Source organism: Salarias fasciatus, chromosome 7 (genome assembly GCF_902148845.1).
Source record: "Salarias fasciatus chromosome 7, fSalaFa1.1, whole genome shotgun sequence".
NCBI classification, from domain to species: Eukaryota; Metazoa; Chordata; class Actinopteri; order Blenniiformes; family Blenniidae; genus Salarias; species Salarias fasciatus.
Window position 1 is genome coordinate 24,260,641 of NC_043751.1, and position 18,371 is coordinate 24,279,011.

At 43.9% G+C, this 18,371-nt stretch overlaps 2 protein-coding genes across 2 annotated transcripts in view; one reads left to right on the forward strand and one right to left on the reverse strand.

Moving 5' to 3' along the window:
* Nucleotides 1–18,371, reverse strand: part of LOC115391637 (NACHT, LRR and PYD domains-containing protein 12-like) — a 435,710-nt gene that overhangs the window by 13,812 nt on the left and 403,527 nt on the right. The gene's annotated exons all lie outside the window — the stretch shown is intronic.
* Nucleotides 11,855–18,114, forward strand: LOC115391254 (tRNA-specific adenosine deaminase 1-like). The gene is made up of 9 exons (XM_030095373.1): nt 11,855–12,134; nt 12,602–12,670; nt 12,751–12,805; nt 13,243–13,373; nt 13,450–14,035; nt 14,362–14,507; nt 14,583–14,682; nt 14,763–14,849; nt 17,230–18,114. The coding sequence occupies exons 1-9, from the start codon at nt 11,963–11,965 to the stop codon at nt 17,360–17,362; spliced, it is 1,479 nt and encodes a 492-aa protein (XP_029951233.1). The 5' UTR covers nt 11,855–11,962; the 3' UTR covers nt 17,363–18,114.

Below are 18,371 nucleotides of genomic sequence, written 5' to 3' on the forward strand. Positions count from 1 at the left end.
CTGACTGAGGACACAGACATGCTCAGGGTTTTAAGGATTTTTGACCTTTTGAGGGTATTTTTTTCTTCTTCCATCTCTTGATCATCTTTAAATATATTTATTATTATTGTGTTTCTATTTGACTATTTTTATTTTCAAGCCTCACTGGGATGGAACAGCTGCATGTGAAGCTGAGATGATTCTGACTGAATTGACAGCTTTATGTAAAGTTTTTGTTTGTTGGATCTAGCTGAAGGAAGCATGAGGGGCTGAAGCTGCTGCAGCGCCTCCTGGTGGATGGTAGTGGACCTGCACATCTACAACTCACATTCATAAAACTGCAAACCAAGAACACAAAACAACTTTATTTTTTTAATCAACAAGATGGCTCACATTTTATTTGACACACTAATCATCATCATGTTTGTTGATGAGACTTAATGATAACCTTGCCATAGTGGGAACAAATTGGTGTCTAGCTGGGGTTTGCTACACTCAGCAAGCTGCTCATGAGGACCGCAGTTCTGACACCATGGATGCCCGACCACCCTCATCATCATGGAGGAGGGTACCACAGGTAGCGCAACAGTGAGAACCTCCCATTGCTCCCGAAATGCCACCTCTTATGTGCAATAAGGTGAAGAAAGGGGTGTGCATACAGCCGAGACAACTAACGCAAAACTACAGGGCCAGTAAAGTTTGGCTGAAGCTACGTTCATTAGAGGAAACGGCTGCCTGGCGGCTCCCTCTTCCTGCTGACTTTCCACTAGAGACACCATGCGCTGGGAGTGGGAGATGCAAACAGTGCATTCACCATCAACGGCCTGAGCTGGCACCAAAAACATGACTCAACAGACAGGATCAGTGTCAATAAACCAGGGGAAGAGAGCAATGTGGCCTTCATGGCTCCAAACTGGCACTAACAGTGTGGCTCAGCAGGTCCAAACAGGGTCAGCGTGATAAGCTGAGGGAAAGGGGTCATACGCCGCCTGCACAGCAGATGCAAGAAAACCAGGCACGTACGTCTTAGCTGGGCACCCCAAGCTGACACTTACTGTCACTCACCAGATAGGATCGGTGTCAATTATCCAGAAGAAGGGAGCATCAATGCTTGGCTTAAGTGATAATAATCTGGGGGAAGGGCACAAACGCAATCCTTATCGGCAACTAAATCTAATACAAACCATGTGCCAACGGTCGGGCTCAGTACGAATACAGGAGAAGAGCACACGAAAAGGCTGCACCTGCACAGCAAACGCACATCGCCGGGCCAGTAGCTCAGCTAAAGCTACATCCAAGAGAGGGAATGGCCACACAGTGTTTCACTCTGGACAGTGGGCGGGCAGGACCAGCGATGATAATCAGAAAGAAGAAAACACCACAGCGGCTGTCACCAGCAGCAACAAAGCTCACACCCGCCGTGCGGCTACTGGTCACAGTGAGGCCCAACGCAGTTTCTGAGTGGTGATAGCAACACTTTAGCCATGATGGTAACCACTCTAGAATCTTTTTTTTCTTTTGTTTTCAGCTGGACAAGGGGTGCATGAGCAGTGCCTCCACTACAAAAATTTTTGCATTGCAGAAACTAAATTGTAGTTTTTTAATACTGAGAAACATCTGAGTTATTATTTTCTTAAAAAGGACAATTTTAGTTTCAGGATAAATTTAGAATAGAATAGAATAGAATAGAATAGAATAGAATAGAATAGAATAGAATATTTCATCAATGCCAGAGGGAAATTCTGCAATGTTGCTCCAACATAATGAAATATAGTAGATATAATAAAATGTTAAACTGGCTTAGGTACAAGGCTTAACTCTGAGTGATATATGCATAAAAGAAACGATCAAAAGTGAACAAAACACAACAAAACACCATTTAAAAGGAAGCATTACAAAGCCTGACAAGTCTTGCTGAAGGAGCTCCTGTTGTTGAACAGAATCATGGTGGAGGAGAAAGACATTGTTCAGGATGGGTCTCACTTTCTTTTCTCCTTCTCCTCCTCCTCACCTCCTCAACCCACCTCTGCTGAGTCTTCGCTAAGAAGAAATAACTGGCCCAGAGATTTAAATGCTCATTACTCCAGACTGGGGTATGAATAGGAGCTTGTAGCACATTACATTCACCCATTTCTCAATTTTCTGTTTCCTCTGCCCTGCCTCCTATTTCCTCATGACTGCCCACTACTTCCCCAGCACTTGACCTGGGTCTCTCTCTCTCTCTCTCTCTCTCTCTCTGTCTCTCTCTCTCTCTCTCTCTCTCTCTCTCTCACACACACACACACACACACACACACACACACACACACACACACACACACACACACACACACACACACACACACAAAGCAACAACAGGTCAAAAAAGGAGACAGAAGTTTTAAATGATCTGTCAAGTCTGTCCTGGTTTAATAATCAGTTAGTTATTAATGTAAGACACATTTTAAAAGTAGAAAAACACAATCACTGAAACAACATCAGTGAAGTTTCTAAACTAAATAAACATTGTTCTTAAAGTTATTACTTCACATGTTTTCCATTTTAAATTCTCCTGTGTAGTTTGTTCTTATTCTAGACATTTTTCTTACCAGTCAGATCCAGCTAGCCTTGTAAACCAGCCCCGCCCACTCCTCATCCACATTTGGATTTGGAGTTGGGCCTAGTCTAGATAGGAGCCCATAGAAACTTCTTTGTACTTCAGCCAATTAGCACTTCAAAACAAATACGTCATCAAAATGCGTTCGCTTCTCTAAGGGTTAGCATTAGCTCATTAGCTCTAGCTTCCCTACACGCAGACACGCAAAAATGTCTTTTCCTGTAAGAAACTCCCCAAGCGCAGACTCTTCCTCTTGCTTGATTGTTGTAATTCTTGGTATTTTGGCTATAACTTTACTTATTTCAGCTTTCAGAAGATGGTTAAAGTTAAAAGTCCGTAATCTCCGCTAAGCAGTGATGGTGTCACTTCCGGTTTAGCCACCGGAATTCGCCAAAAAATTTGAAAACAAAAAGCGGCAATGCTGATTGGCTCGGCCGTTTCACCATGAGTGAAATCCCCTTCTATGGGCTCCTACCCAGACTGAGCCCAACTCCAAAATCCAAATGCGGATGAGGAGTGGGCAGGACTGGTTTATGAGGCAAAGATCCAGCAGTAATGGGGTTTTTCTCTGGCACTGTCACAAACACTGACATCCAGTGGCCACAGCTGGTATTCATTACAAGATGTAACTTGACAGCAACAGAAGATAACTAGAAAAAGTACCATTTATTATTTGTAAAATGCAGTAAATGATGCCAAAGTCCAGTTGTTTGTGTGACTTTTGTGTCCGGAGATCAGATATGAGCAGGAACAGGCCAGTCTCCGGTAAACAGAAGCACTTCATGTAGAAATGTGTGTGTGGATGATGGAGTCTGATTCATGTGTCTCATCTGAGTCTGCAGGTTGTTTCCAGCTCATTTCAGGTGTGATGAAGTTGCTGCTTCATCTCTCTTCTGCACCAGGTTTGTCAGAATGATCCAGAAAACGATGCAGCTCCAACACAGAAGAATGGGAATCAGGAAGAACCAGGACTGTGGTCCAGTCTCAGCTGTGGGGAACAGGTCAGAGTCCAGTCAGTCACCCACAGTCTGGCATCCGGCCTCGAAGTCTGCATACTGTTACACATACTGATGACCAATCTGGGGTCTGAGACCCTCTAGAGGGTCCAGCAGAGTAGATTGATGACTTTACAAGAAGAGCAATGACCAGATGCTCTGGTGAACATTCAGACAGAAGCTTCAGTCTCACCTGCTAGCTTCAGTTTGCTGCAGGCTGCCTTCACGTCCACCTCAAGAGACCGACGTTCTGCGGGGTTTTCAGCCACACATCTGTGAGAGGAATTGTAGTCCGGCTCACGTACGGTGAGAGACAGAGGCCCAGCAGAGCCGCTCTGCTTCACCACGTCCTGGTCCTTATACCACAGCAGCGTCGTGTCTTCAGCTCCGTCCACCGAGCAGAGCAGAGAGCAGCTCTCCGAGCTCACCGTCACTGTGTGCACTGCCAGAGCGTCAACAGGGTCTGCAGGACAGAGTCACACATGATGTTCAACCCCGACCACTGAAAACTGCATCCTCAGGTGGTGAAGAGGGAGATGTGACTTGGTGGTTCCACCCACTTCCTCCTCTGCAAGTCTGGAAGTCACTTCCTTCCTTTGTCTCTCAGTCTCCATCTTGTTTTCCTTAATAAATGTGGAGCATGTCTCTGGTTTTACATCACTGTCAATGAATGTTGTTTTCCTGAAGATATATTTCATCTGAAGACATTTGGAAAAGTTTTATTTCTTTCTGGCTTTTCATTAATAATTTTGGACGTTCGTATGAAACCATGGCATCCAAAATGTCCAATCAAGATGATTACTTCACGTATGAATTGAATTTTGAAGCTGAAACAAGCCCTGATCCTTTACGGCTCTTTAAGAACCCCTGTTCCCAACACCTAAAAACACCACAAAAAAAAAAAAACCCAGAACCAGACAGACACAAGGTAATGCTGCAGCACTGATGATAAATCCACAACATGAGTCCTAAAACTGCAACATGAATGCTAAAACCCAAATGTGACACTCTTTTCTGTGTCTCTGCTGTCTTCGAAGATCCAGGAGACAGTCAACTCAGTCCATCGACCAGGTCCAACTGCAACTTCTGTTTACTATTAAAACTCCAGATTTTCAAATCAGCTCTGCTTTGTTGAAATGACACCAATCACAACATTTCCGTCCCATTGCACTTTACGTTCCACATAGAATACAGAAAAACAGGTCAAGTCAAATCATGTCTACATCCGTATCAAAAGTTATACACTGCTGAACTTATGACATGAATGCCAATGATTCAATGTTTCAACAAAATGCCACGACAGAAATTATGAAAAACAAATGCTAATGTTCCAGTAGAATCATATGATAAATCCATTATATTTAGGCTTAAGCCACAATATTCTAACACAAATAAAAAACTGTGACATGAATGCTAAAGTTGCAGCATGAAAGCCCAGGGTGAGATGAGTCCAAACATTAAATTTCAATTAAGACTGTAGGGACAAGCCTACGCTTGAAGCGCCTGCGCTGTTACCCGGATTTTCGGCTGACACGCTGACACCCTTTACGGTCTGAATAATGCTGCTGAGGCGATCGTTTGCATGTTGGAAATATTTCAATTCATTCTCCTCTTTACAAACTCCACCACAGAACACTAATCATTCACAACGGCGGCGGTGGCGGTCAAAACCGTTTTTCATCTCTGGGCAGCAACACCTGCCAGGCCATAAGTACTTCCCTTTTCTACACCTGGTGCTAACTGGCTCCTACAGAGACTTTAAATATCGAAGCTTGTTTTCTGATTGAATTGACTGCTGCTATGTAAATGAACATCTGAGGATACAAAAGATGTTTTACTTTTTCAGAAAAAGAGGTGCAGAGCATTGTAAACCTGCAGCAGCACTGAGAAAACACTCCAGTCTGACCGAGAAGCCTCGTCAATCCATTGTTTCCAATCCGATTGAAAACGATCGTATCAAAAGCATCTGTGTACATGGATGCCATATAAAGCGATCGAGGTTTAACCCTCCTATAGAAAGACCGTGAAGCAGATTATTCAGTATTTGGGACATGTGCAACAGGTCTCCCAATGAATTTTCAGGTTAGCGTTGCAGTCAGCAGTCTTCAGCACTGAGCAGTGTGTTTTCATCTTCTCCAATAGTGATCACACATCTCCATGAGGTGCTCAATAGGAAGCGTGTTGCTGGCCGGCGAAGCCGCTTTGCCCGCCGGCCTCTGCTGGCCGGCCTCGGGGCCCCACTCAGCCAGGCCCGATCCTCCACTCTACTGCGGCTGGTGGTCGACCACGGACCTCTTTGAACAACTTACTGTTGTGTGATTTGCAGCCATCTCGCCTCTCCAGTGTTTGTTCTCAGGGTTTTTATTTAAAAAACACCGACCAGTTCTCCTGCTTGGACTTTCCTCATCCCTGCTTCCTGTTTACTGCACATGTCACTATGTTACGACGTACGAGGGCAGAACAAATAATTCGCCGGTACAACACGATCTGCTGCATGGCGCTGTTTATATGAGGCACGGAGCGGAGTATTGATCGGTGTAGACTACCTCGCACAATCGCATCCAAAATACAATCCGCTCCGAGTGAAGCGGATCCAGTCAGGTGTTTATACGACGCATTTATAATCCGCTTCACTTTATAATCTGATTATGAGGGGGATTTTTAGGCCCATGTAAACATGCCTGGGGAGGAAAGTTTGAAGTCTAATCTATACAGGAGAGACCATGTTCAAGTCCTGAACACAAACCAAGAGCTGGATCAGCATCAGTCTGACACCTTCTATGAACAGTAGAAACCTGTAGGGGGCAGCACTGAGGAAGTTCTGCGTGAGAAGAAGAAACCTGGTTTTTCGGAGTTTTAAATTCTCTTCTACATTTTGACAGGAAGCTGATAACGATAAAATCAGATGACAGAGGAGTTTTACGGTTCCCCCACATGCGACTCATGCGTGTGTCCTGACCACGAATTCGAACCACATGTTACAGTTTCTTCATAAGACGACCACACAGCACAATGGAGGATTCAGAGCAGATGAAACTGGCCTTTAGTCAGTTTTTCTTCATGTTTCTGCTCAGAGGTCTCTGTATCCAACACTTCACTCACATAGTTTTAAGTAAGTAAGTAAAGTTTATTTATGAAGTGCTTTTCACAAATAAATCACAAAGTGCTGTAGATGGTAAAATAAAAAAAAAAAAACCCAAACATTTTGCATATCATAGATTTCTCTCATGAGATATTCAGCTCAACGCTTCTCTGAATAAGAGTCTTCAAGTCCTTTTTGAAGGAGTTCACAGACTCAGGCATTCAGAGCAGCAGGAGAAAGGAATTCTAGAATCTGGAGGCAACAACCTGAAAGGATCGGTCTCCTCGGGTTTTAAACTGTCTTTGGACCTTCAGGAGTTTCTGGTCTGAAGACTGGAGGGTTCCCTGTGAGGATTCGGGGCACAACAAGTCTACACTGTTCTGAGGAGACTCACCATGCAACCCTGGGAGAGAACTAAAGTTTTAAAGTCAATCCGAGTCTCAACAGGAAGCCAGTGAAGACGAGACAGAATGGGGGTAATGTGGGATGTTCTGGGTGTACCTGTACCTGTATTAACGATACGTTTCTCTGATATAACATGTTTGTATTTCCTGTTTGTTACAGCATTATTCATGAAATAGCTAATTCACACAAACATCAAAATTAATTCATACACAACCTGAACAGAAACGTATCACACATCAGGAATCTTCAGTAACAGTTAAAGGAAGGCAAAAAATGGCATACGTCAAGTCTAAGGCATAAAAAGAGAATAAATAAGTTGAAGAAAAAGTCTCTACCTCTGCATCATTTGACCAGAGGGGTGGGCTGACCAGTGAGGATGGGGGTCCTGGTGAGCTGCATTTTCTTCAACCTTCAGCTATGACTCCAACAAGAGGCCAAGCTGTGCTGGAATCATCTGAGAGAAGGTTGGTTTTCCACCTCTTCTCAAGGGACCAGAGTTCTGATCTCAGTGTCAATATGGTCAGAAACATGAACCGCATCCATTCATCGATGCTGCCCTTGAACCTAACAGGGAGACGTCCATCTTTGCCAAGCCGGATCTGAACAATGTTCTACCATTTGGTTTGTATCAGATAGAGAGACGATTTGAAGTTGGTCATGTTGGATATCTGCTCATGCCCTTTGGCTTCACAAGCACCAGTTTGGTTTTTCTCTCTGGTTCTGCCTTCAGATGGTTCAGCTTCAGTCTCACAGATTTATGTTAAGAGTGAAGCTCAACCTGGAGCTCCTTGCTCTGTAACTTATACACACTTCCATTTAGGAACATCATCAGGAGGCAGGGCCGCAACTTGCACAGTCTGACAGATGATACACTGCTTTATATTTCTACGTCTCCTGATGACACAGAGACAGTTGATGCTCTTTTTAACTGGCTCTTAGACATTAAATTCTGGATTTGTGAAAACTTTTCACACTGAAACCAGGACAAGACTGACATTCTGACGGTATGTCTTTGGTGAAGGGAAGGCCTCTCTTCTGAACATGGTCTTTGTGTACCTCGGTCATATCGAAACATGTAACCCCTGTCAGGTAGTTACTACGCTGGTTATTAGAAAAGAAATTGAATCTGAAAGTGGGAAAATGACTAATCAATTTCACCCCTTTGGGATATGATTACAGGAAGGGCAGCTGAGGGCAGGCATCGTGAAGACCCAGTGGTGGAACGGCCTCAACCCACCTCAGTAAAGCTCAGTGAAGTTTGGCTTTCTACCAGCAGTTTCTTGTGGCTTTCAGCTTGGTAGTTGGTGTCCTCATGGACTCCTGAAGTCAAGGATGACTTTAATGAGCTTCTGTTTTACATTTATTCAGAAGCTGCTTCAGTCCAACCTGTCCTCCTGACGACTGGAGGTCTACCAAACCACTCTCACTCCCTTTTTCTCTCATCATGAAAGTTACACCAATAAGTTGCCTTTTTGGTAGCTCAGTATTGTTGGCTTGAAAACCAAACTGTAAGCTTTGTGAGTATTTCCAACATTTGTGACCAAAGTCAATATAAGCAGGTAAAATAAATTCAACATACCATAGACAATCAGTTTATATTCTGTAGATATATGTGTTCCTTTCTTCATTTCAACTGTGTAGAGCCCAGAGTCACTTCTCTGCAGTCCCGTGAGAGTAAAACATCCTGTGTTCTGGTTCCAGTGAAGCCTCTCTGTGTAATTATCATCCAGTAGCCGCAGCGTATTCTTATAAATCACTGCTAAATTGTTTCTTTCATATAACAGTAATCCTCTCTCCTGCACAGCCTGGGGCACAGTGGTGTTTCCTCCTACAGAGGCTGTCAGGGTCTTCAGTGGATCAGCAGGAGATGAGATTAACACTGTGGAATAAAAACATATTCACCCATCAGAAGGAAAATTAGCTGCAAGCTATTGAGAACTGAATCAGACTTTCAGAAAAGCTCCATCAGCCATGGAAACTTCTGCAGGTCAAAGTGGAGCAAAGAACTTTCTTTGAGGAAACCCTGAGATATTACTTAATTTAAGAGACAAGGCAGATTTATTGATACAGCACCAATCAGACAGAAAATAAATTTCTGAACAAGTTTCTCTGAATGTTATTTGGCCTTTAATTCTTTCAATATTTCTCAGATGGTATAAAGCTGATTGTGTTGTTGTCGTAATATTATTGTTGAATTTCAGGTCTGAGTCCATAAATACATCCAGATTTCTTCCTTGTGTGACATGAAAACACAATGAGCACTGGCCTTTAAACTTTCTTGATTGGGGTTTAATGATCTATGATCTGTTTTTCCTGGATGAAGTTGTTAGTTATGACACATCCACTCATTGTTTTAATTGATGCACTTATTCAGAAGGGCTGTGGTGTTCCACTGACACTGATATATAGAGCTGTGTGTCTTCTGCTGTAAAATTCCATGATCTGAACCAGAGGGAGCATGTAGATGTTAAATAAAAGAGGCCCAAGGATGGAGCCTTGAGGAACCCCACAAGTGATTTTCATATGCCCAGATTCAATATTCCCATTGACACAGAATAGTTTCTGTTTTGCTAGTAAGATTGAATATATTATCAGAAATTGCCAAATGTTTTTCAAGTCTCCTAAGCAGTTTGTTGTTTTCATCCGTGTCTACAGCAGCACCAAAAGCCAGTGACACTAGAACTGAAACTGGAGCTCTGTCACTTCTCACGTAAATGCATTTCAGCACTTTAATAAGTGCTGTTTCAGTGCAGTGGTTTGACCTAAATCTAGATTTACTCTTTTTGAAGAGGCTTTATAATTGATGTCTTTCGAGCTTTTAGAAAAACGTCTGTTGACTCTCAATACATGGTAACACTTAACTTGAAGCCCCCTTGCATAACACATTATAAGTACATTCATAAAGTATTATAATGCCATTATAACATGTGTAGCTATAGTTATAAACATTCATAGATGATCACAATGCCAGGACCTAACCCTAACCCTAACCCTAACCCTCCGCTGTATACTGCTGTATAGTGAGTTATAAAGCATTGTGATCATGTATTAGTGTTTATAACTACTTATAATGTGTTATAAAGAGGGGCTTCAAGTAAAGTGTTACCCAATACATCTCTACATTTGAAGTTATACTTTTAAAAATGCCACTAAAAGAAGTTCAAGGCAGAGTATTAAGACTACTTAAGGTGCTGAACAATGTCAGTCCGAGCTGCACAGTCTAAAACGTGAAAATGTGCCAGATTAAACAGAAAAGTATTAGAGTGTAGTGTGAATGAACGTCTGGGTCAAGAATGTTCATGTATGAGTAAAGGTGGAATAAATAAGTTTTATTTAATTACTTTTCAAAACACAAATTTTGGGAAAAGACAAGAACCATCAACAAAGATCTGACAGACAAATTAACTCCAGTAATCTTCCAAGAATCCATTTTCAAGGTGAGTTTTTAAAGAGTGCTGAATGCGTACCTGTGATGAAGGTGAGGACGCTGAGCTGAAGCTTCATGGTTGAGTCTCTCCTCTCTGAAGGTGTTGGACATACGAAGCTGTAAGGAAACCTGCTGGTTTCTCCTCTGAGGACCAGGACAGATCAGCATCTTATTCAGTCTGAGAGCCGTGAGCTCCTCCTCCTCCTCCTCCTCCTCTTCACTGCTCCTCCTGTTTCATCCACCTGCAGATTCTCCATCTGCTGTGAATCCTTCTTCATCACAATATTTGAATTTTAATGTTTTAACATTCCCAGTATTTCTTTTCATAACATTCACCTTTGAGCATTAATCTGTGACTGTGATCGTTTTAACTCAAATAAACACAAAAACTTAATATTTTTCTGCAGTGTCAATTTGTTTGAGGTTACACTCTCGAACCTTTATCAGTAATAATCTCTAATAATGCGTCAAGTGAACTTTAAATGTGATGCAGAGCCAGAGCTGGTTTGTTCAGGTGAATGCTTTATTCACAGGTTGTAATCTGGAATTTCAGAGGATTTATTTCTGTCTGTATGTATTCCTGTTATCATAATTATGCAATATAGTTAACACATTAAGTCAGAAAGGATGTTGTCAACGAAAAACTTGTTTTTCCCAAGTATATGGTCATTTCATTTAGTTTGCCAATTTGTTGTAACATTCAGCTAATATCAAATGGACTTACAAAAAGTGTTTACATGTTGAATAGCTGGTTTTTGGGTAACAACTGTAAGTAGCTGAAATGGCATATGTACTAGATCAAGTCCTACAGTGATTCCCATTGATAAATGAGAATTAATTTGCCAATGCTTAAAAGCAATCAATTAAAAATGAGGCCTATAATACCCTTAACTTTCCCCAGCAGATGGCGTGAAAATTGCAATAAAAGGGAATTAACTATGTACTTATGCAGTGTCTTGCCAAAGCTCCACTTCTTCTTTATTTGTGCCATTTTGGCCAGTAAAAGTTGAATTAAAGAGCACAAAAACACAGAAAAGTTGATGGTTGGGTCCATTTCGCCGATGATGAGATTCCCACGGCAGGTGAGTGGTGCCAACATCAAAGACCATAACGTATCAATGTGATAATTTAATAATATATTTTATTTATTCTTCAATGATTAGAAACACAAGGAAAGTAAAATGCAGAATAAGAGCACATTTAAAAAAGATATTACGTCTTAGTGAGCCGGTGTGTGTGGTTACCATGGTACCGGCAGAGCTCTTAATGTGAAAATACTTCAGTCCGGCAACATTTACCGGAAGTCCTCTTCATTATTTTCGGAAGTACCTATGTGTTACACCGTTAATCTTCCCCGAGTGCAGCTCATAGTGGTTCCCGCGGTCCCTCCCCTCTTTGGGTCCGTTCTGTTTGCACACTTCTCCGTCCAGTGGTCCCTCGTCCCTGGCGCCCCGTCCCGGTTCCACGTTCCCTGTCCAATGTCCGCCAGTTCCCGGTCCCCCGCTGACATGTTAGACGCGGATGAAGTCGCCCGGTTGTGTTACGAGCGGTTCGACTCGCTGCCCCGCAGAGGGAAGCCTGAGGCGGGCAGAGAGTGGAGCCTGCTGGCCGCGGTGCTGAAGCTCAGCCGGAGGAACCAGACCGGACCAGGTGAGACACGAAACACACTACTGAACACTTTGATTTAGTAACAATAATGTCAGGAAAATAGTGAAGGAAAAATCCTCAGCAAGTCTCTTTCTTGCCCAAAAACTTTTAACTGTCTCAACTCAATGTAGCAGTCAATATTTTAAGATAAGTTTAATTTTTTAAGTTTACATTTTTCCTTATTGTTTTAAAGATTGGAAAGTTGGACTTTAATTTGACTTTTTTTAAAAAAATAGAAATAAATAAGTTTAAGAAAAGGGCTAGTGATTGACCAAAAATGTGCACATTAAACATTTTTCAGCGTCAGTTCCAGAAGATAAACATTATTGTTGTTTCTTGTTTTATTGATAATTAAGCCTTGGAAGATTTTAAAAAGCCATATATCATAAAATTGAATCTTTAACTGTATGAACTTTACAAAATGCATATGAAAATTAAATCCGTAAATACTGATCTGATGTGTTTTCCAGCTGAGATGGAGGTTGTTTCCATGGGAACGGGGACCAAATGTGTGGGACAGACAGCAATGAGTCCCAGTGGTGTGTAATCATTATTATTTCTAACTGAATTTCTTTAATTTTATTTTCTTTGTTAAAATACCTTTGTCTTGTCCTTTCAGGTGACATTCTGAACGACAGCCACGCAGAGGTCATTGCCAGAAGAGGATGTGTTCGGTGAATATTCATCACTTTTTATTGTGATACTCTTGTTCCCAGCCCGTCAGTATCTTTGTGGCGTTGCATGTGGACAGTCACCGTAATAACAATCCAACTTGGTCATCTGTCCATATGAATATCCATGTTCTCCCGTTGTTAATGGTCATAGTGCGCATATGTGTGGTTTCATGACAGAAGAAAGCAATAGTGCCAACTAGTGGCCCAGCATAACTTCATAATTTTCAGTGTTTCTGCCATCGCTATGTAAACGGACGTCATTTTCAAAATTTTCCGTGTAAATGCAAAACTTTTCTGAAATGAAATCTCAAAAACGATGAGGTTCACTTTAAAAGCTGTTGTGTCAACAGGTGTCCATAGCCTGTTTCAGTATGAATGTGGGAGACTCGGGGTTAAAGCTCCGTGTTTGATTTGATTATGATTGTGTGTGTGTGGAGGTATCTGACCCAGCAGCTCCTTGGGGCAGTTAGCGGCCGGGGCAGCTCTGTGTTTGAACCTGCAGAGCAGAGAGGCAAGTGGAAGCTTCAGCCAGGAGTTTCTTTCATCTTCTTCACCAGCCACACACCCTGTGAGTCTAGCCTGCTCCTCTCTGCTCCTCTCTGCTCCTCTCTGAGTGTCATCAGTCCAACTGTGTCTGTTTTCAGGTGGAGATGCTTCCATCATCCCGATGACTGACAGTCCGTCTCAGCCCTGCTTCGCTGTCCCGTCTGTGAGGAGCTGTGAGGGAGGAGTAGGACCCCTGAAGAGAAAATCCGAGGAGCCTGGTGGAGGAGGACCCCTGAAGAGGAGGTCTGAGGAGCCCGTTGGAGGAGGGGAGTGTCAGAAACAGACCGAGGAAACTCGAAAAGAAGACGGCGGAGGTGAACAAGTGTCAGATTGTGAACGTCTGCGGAGAAGTCCTGTTGAAACAAACTCCACAGACCTGGAGGGTCTACACCCACCAGTCCCTGACATCCACAGAACTGGAGCGAAGTGTGTCCCGGGGGGCCCGGCGGACCCTCTGCAGCCTGGGGCCAGGTACCACAGCACGGGGGCTCTGCGGGTGAAGCCAGGCCGAGGGGAGCCCACCCTGTCCCTGTCCTGCAGTGACAAGCTGGCCCGCTGGGGGGTGCTGGGCTTCCAGGGGGCGCTGCTGAGCCACTACCTGCAGGAGGCCCTGTACTTCAGTGCTGTGGTGGTGGGGGCGTGTCCCTACAGACAGGAAGTGATGCACAGAGCGCTGGTGGAAAGGTCAGCAACAGAAACTTCAGCACCTCAGGTTGAGAACCAAACAGCTTCTATGAGTACTGGGGGGTGGGTTTACAAAAACCAAATAATTACAACAAAAAAATTGATAACAATCTCCACATAACGTGAGTTTTAATGAAGTCTTGTGGTGCAAATTAGAGTGAAATGTCCAAAAACCTTTCCTGTAGCTGCTGGACTCTGCATGTTTTTAAGAACTCGCCCTGGCAGCATGGCTGTGAGGCTAATGCTGGTTTGCTAGCTTTCATTCCACCATCGGGGTAGATGCGGGGGTATTAAACCGTCCTGACGGTGGCGTTCTGTCCTCTCAGGTGTTCCATGGTCTCCGACCTTCCTCCTGGTTTCTCTCCTCATCCTCCTCAGCTGCTTCAGTCCACACTGGAGTTTCCCTTCAGTCAGGCTCAGACTGAGCTCCGACACCAGGACACACAGGGCCGCGTCTGCCCCTGTGGGGCAGGTAGGACCACCCCTCCCTCACCCCTCCATCCATCCATCATGTAGCTGCTCCACCACCTGCTAAACTGTGTTTCAGCCATCAGCTGGTGTAATGTCACCGATCAGCCACTAGATGTCACTGCTAACGGCTACAAACAAGGAGCGACCAAGAAGTCTCTGGGAACTCCCAAATCCAGGTTCCTCCAGCACACACACCTCCAGCGCTGGTGTCATTCATCACATGTGACCCCCTCCGTGTGTGTGTTTCTCTTTTCAGATCTCTGCTGTGTAAACTGGAGCTGTTTCACTCCTTCCTGTCCGTGGTGTCAGCCACCGATCCCTCGGCACTCCCCGACTCTCTCAGGTAACAGAAACCTGTTTCAAGACCTCACTGAGGGGTTTTCCTCCCCTCAGACTAAAGCCCCGAGAAGCCCCCCTCCTGACACTCCTACAACACAGTTTTCCTCTGAAAAGCTGCAGCTCTGACTCCGTCCTCTTCCTGTGAAAGTGTGTCACAGTCTGCGTCCTGCTCGGCCTTTTGTTTCCAGCTCACAGATTACGTGTTATGAAGGCTGAAGGAGTGACTCGGCTTTTACTGAACTTACACAACTAATTGTGTCAGTACAAACTTAAAAAGTCCTCATAGGCCCCAGTGAAGCCTTTTCTCCTTTTTTCTCATTTAATTCACTTCTGTTTTTTCTAATTATAGCCACGTGCAACTACATGTTTCAGGACTGTTTAAGATCATATCCTTATTTTTTCTCACAAAAATGAGAAATTAAAGAAAAAAAAACAACAGAACAAGTTCATTTTCTCATTTCTGACCTCTTGTTTTCTTGCCAGGGATCAGATCTCAATGTAAATTCAAACATAATGACTGGTTTCACCTTTATATCTTCTTATTCAGTCCAGTTTTAGTTGTTTGGTCAGATCACAGCAACCACAGCTGCTACAAAGTGTGCTGCATAAAAACACATCGAAAACCCTGAAAGCATGAAGTGAAAAGGAAACAAATTTTACTCCTGCTGGTGACATGTGCAGAGGCAGCGCGTTTCTCCTGTTTCCATGGAGATGGAGCATTTCCAAAAAGTTGGGTTTTCAGTTGCTGTTATTGACACCCAAAACACAGTGAAGTTTTGTTTTTTTACCTGAAAATATTGTCGAGTAAACTGGCCCCTTAGACTTCAGGTGAAGATATGATGGAAGAAACTGAACAACAAAAAATATGTCCCAGAGGGAAACGCTCAGACGCTCAGAAAAAGGGAGCAAGAGAATGATCACTGTTCTTTGTAAGAGCTGAGAGATCTGATGACATACAGCTGCAGTCCAGATTATATACACCAAGAAAATATGTATTTCCAATGCAAACACAAATGATTCATTTTGCGCACACACACACACACACACACACACACACACACACACACACACACACACACACACCTGTGTATTGAGTTCCTGTGAAGCGGGAACAGTGGTTCTTCTGTTCCTCAGCATTTCAACACATAACCTGAACACCCCCCCCCCCCCCCCCCCCCCCCCCCCCCCCCCCACACACACACACACACACACACACACACACACACACACACACACACACACACACACACACAAGACTTTGAGGAATGACAATAGTCCGCCTGGTGAGGAGGTCACAGAGACAGTTTTCCTTCACTCACAGGGTGGCTGATGGGAAATAAATCATTAATCTGCTACTTGAGATGCAAACTGTTCATTTTAACTTTTCCGGGTTCGTTTGTTCGCAGCAGATATTTTAACCCTTTCAAACCGACTGTGTGAATGTGATGGGTTTGGACGGGACAGGTTTCAGTTGGAGGCGGTAATCGGATCCTCGGTGGGCTTCAATCTGATCCCACTTCCTGAAGATTAACAGGAACTTGACCTATCCTGCTTCCTATTCTAAGCCTGAGAAATGAAAAAAAATGAGGTTTTGCTTTCTTCCCTGCACTCTTTACTCTGTCCCTCCACCTCTCCGTCATTTCATAATGTTTTTCAAATCAAATGTTTTCTCTTTTTTATTCCCCTAAAAGACAGTTTCGCCTTCTTCAACAATGTTTGTGCCAAACATTTCCTGTTTTTCATGCTGTAGTTTCAGTGACTTGTTTTTGTTACTTCAGGAACTTTTTTCTGATGTTTCACCTTTTAGTATCTTGAGATTGTGAGTGAGCCCTTCCTGCACCACCTTCTGACTTGTACCAGTTAGTTACTTTTTATCCCCGAAATGTACCCGGAAGCTTCCTCATCAGATACCTGAACCACATCCAGTTGTAGCTGCTCTACTGATTTACCCATGTGAAAAAAAACAAAACAACATCAGATTTTGGTCATTTTGTATCCCTGAACTCGTTCTCTCAGGCGTGAGTCAAAGTCCATGTCCAGAGGTGAGGGCGGGCCGCAGAGTTACCAGTAAACAAAAGGCTTTGCCTCGTGGCTCAGTTCCCTGCACAGATTAGTTACTGCTGGCATTCCTGGGCGAGAGCCCGGCGGTCACTCAGCTCATGTTTCCTGAGCGGGGTCCATCAGTAAAGCCTGTGCAGGAAGGTAATGCGGCTCCATCGTGGAGGGTTGATGCTCTGCTTGTTGCATCGTGGTTCTCAGCACCAGATTGTGGCTCTTTTTGAGCAGACTATCTTTCTCCTCCATTCCCCTGATCTGCTGGTCTTAGATTTTGCTGCCAGCACAATAATGAACGTCCTCCACCCTCCCCTCCGCCCTGTGTCCAGGACGCCGGAGCTGCGGACCTACTGGGACTACAAGCGGGCGTCGCAGTCGTACCAGCAGGCCTGGCAGCAGCTGCGCAGCCAGGCCTTCCCTCTGTGGCCTCGCAGCGACAGGAACCTGCTCCTCTTCCACTGAGGACCCTCCGTGAGGCTGGAAAACCCTCGTCCGGATCCACGAAGGCCGTCACAGACACCCAGAGGTCGAAGGTCAGATCACCACAGACCTGCGAGAGACTGTTTCTCCGCGTGCACAACCGACTCAGGACATTTGAGCAGAGCTCAACGTCAAATAAAAGCAAAACCTGAGTAACATCCTGTGTGTGTTTGTTGCTGGTGACTGTTGGATCAGCTGGTGAGGAGCTCGGGACGTCTTGGCTCCCCGCAGCAGGACTCTGCACCCTCACGCTGTTCAGAGGTCGATGACCGAACCGCACTGACCCGACCGGACGCCGTGTTTTCATTGATCGCCCATATTTTTATGAGTCATAAAGAGGCTGAGGAAATCATGGAGGATGGAAAAGATGCTTCTCTGAGATTTGAATTTGTCCTATTTTCACTTATGAACCTTAAATCATTTCTCAGGGCAGAATTATAAATACAGTCACAAACTGAATTCAGTGCAAATCTATTTAACTTCGTAGTGGAGAACAGCATCAAAGGTGTGAACACTGCCTTCGTCTAACAACACATTTCTGCAGCGGGGCCCCATGTGAGACACATGATCACCCCAGCAGACAAAGAACAAGATGAATCTGCATCTTTTCACTCAACAGTGAGTCCCTTTATCGGAGCTAAGGCAGCAAATCAATGCAACAACCGAGGATCAGCTGTGTTAACGCTTCAACTCAGCAGATTCCAGTCGATTAGCAGCATGTTGCAGCTTATCAGCAGGATGACTGAAGACTCACTCCTCAGAGTCACAAGACTTGGTTTTTATTCACTTCAGGCTTTGTTATTCAAATAAGATTTTTAAAAGTACAAATAAAAATTGCCCATATCTGCTCAATAGTGGTCCCTATTAAAAACTCTGTCACAGAAAGTCAGTGCGAAAACTAATCAAAGGAACAATTAAAGAATTCCAGAAATACTAAAAATCAGACTAAATACACTCACTGAGAACCACACAAACTCAAAATCTCAATCAT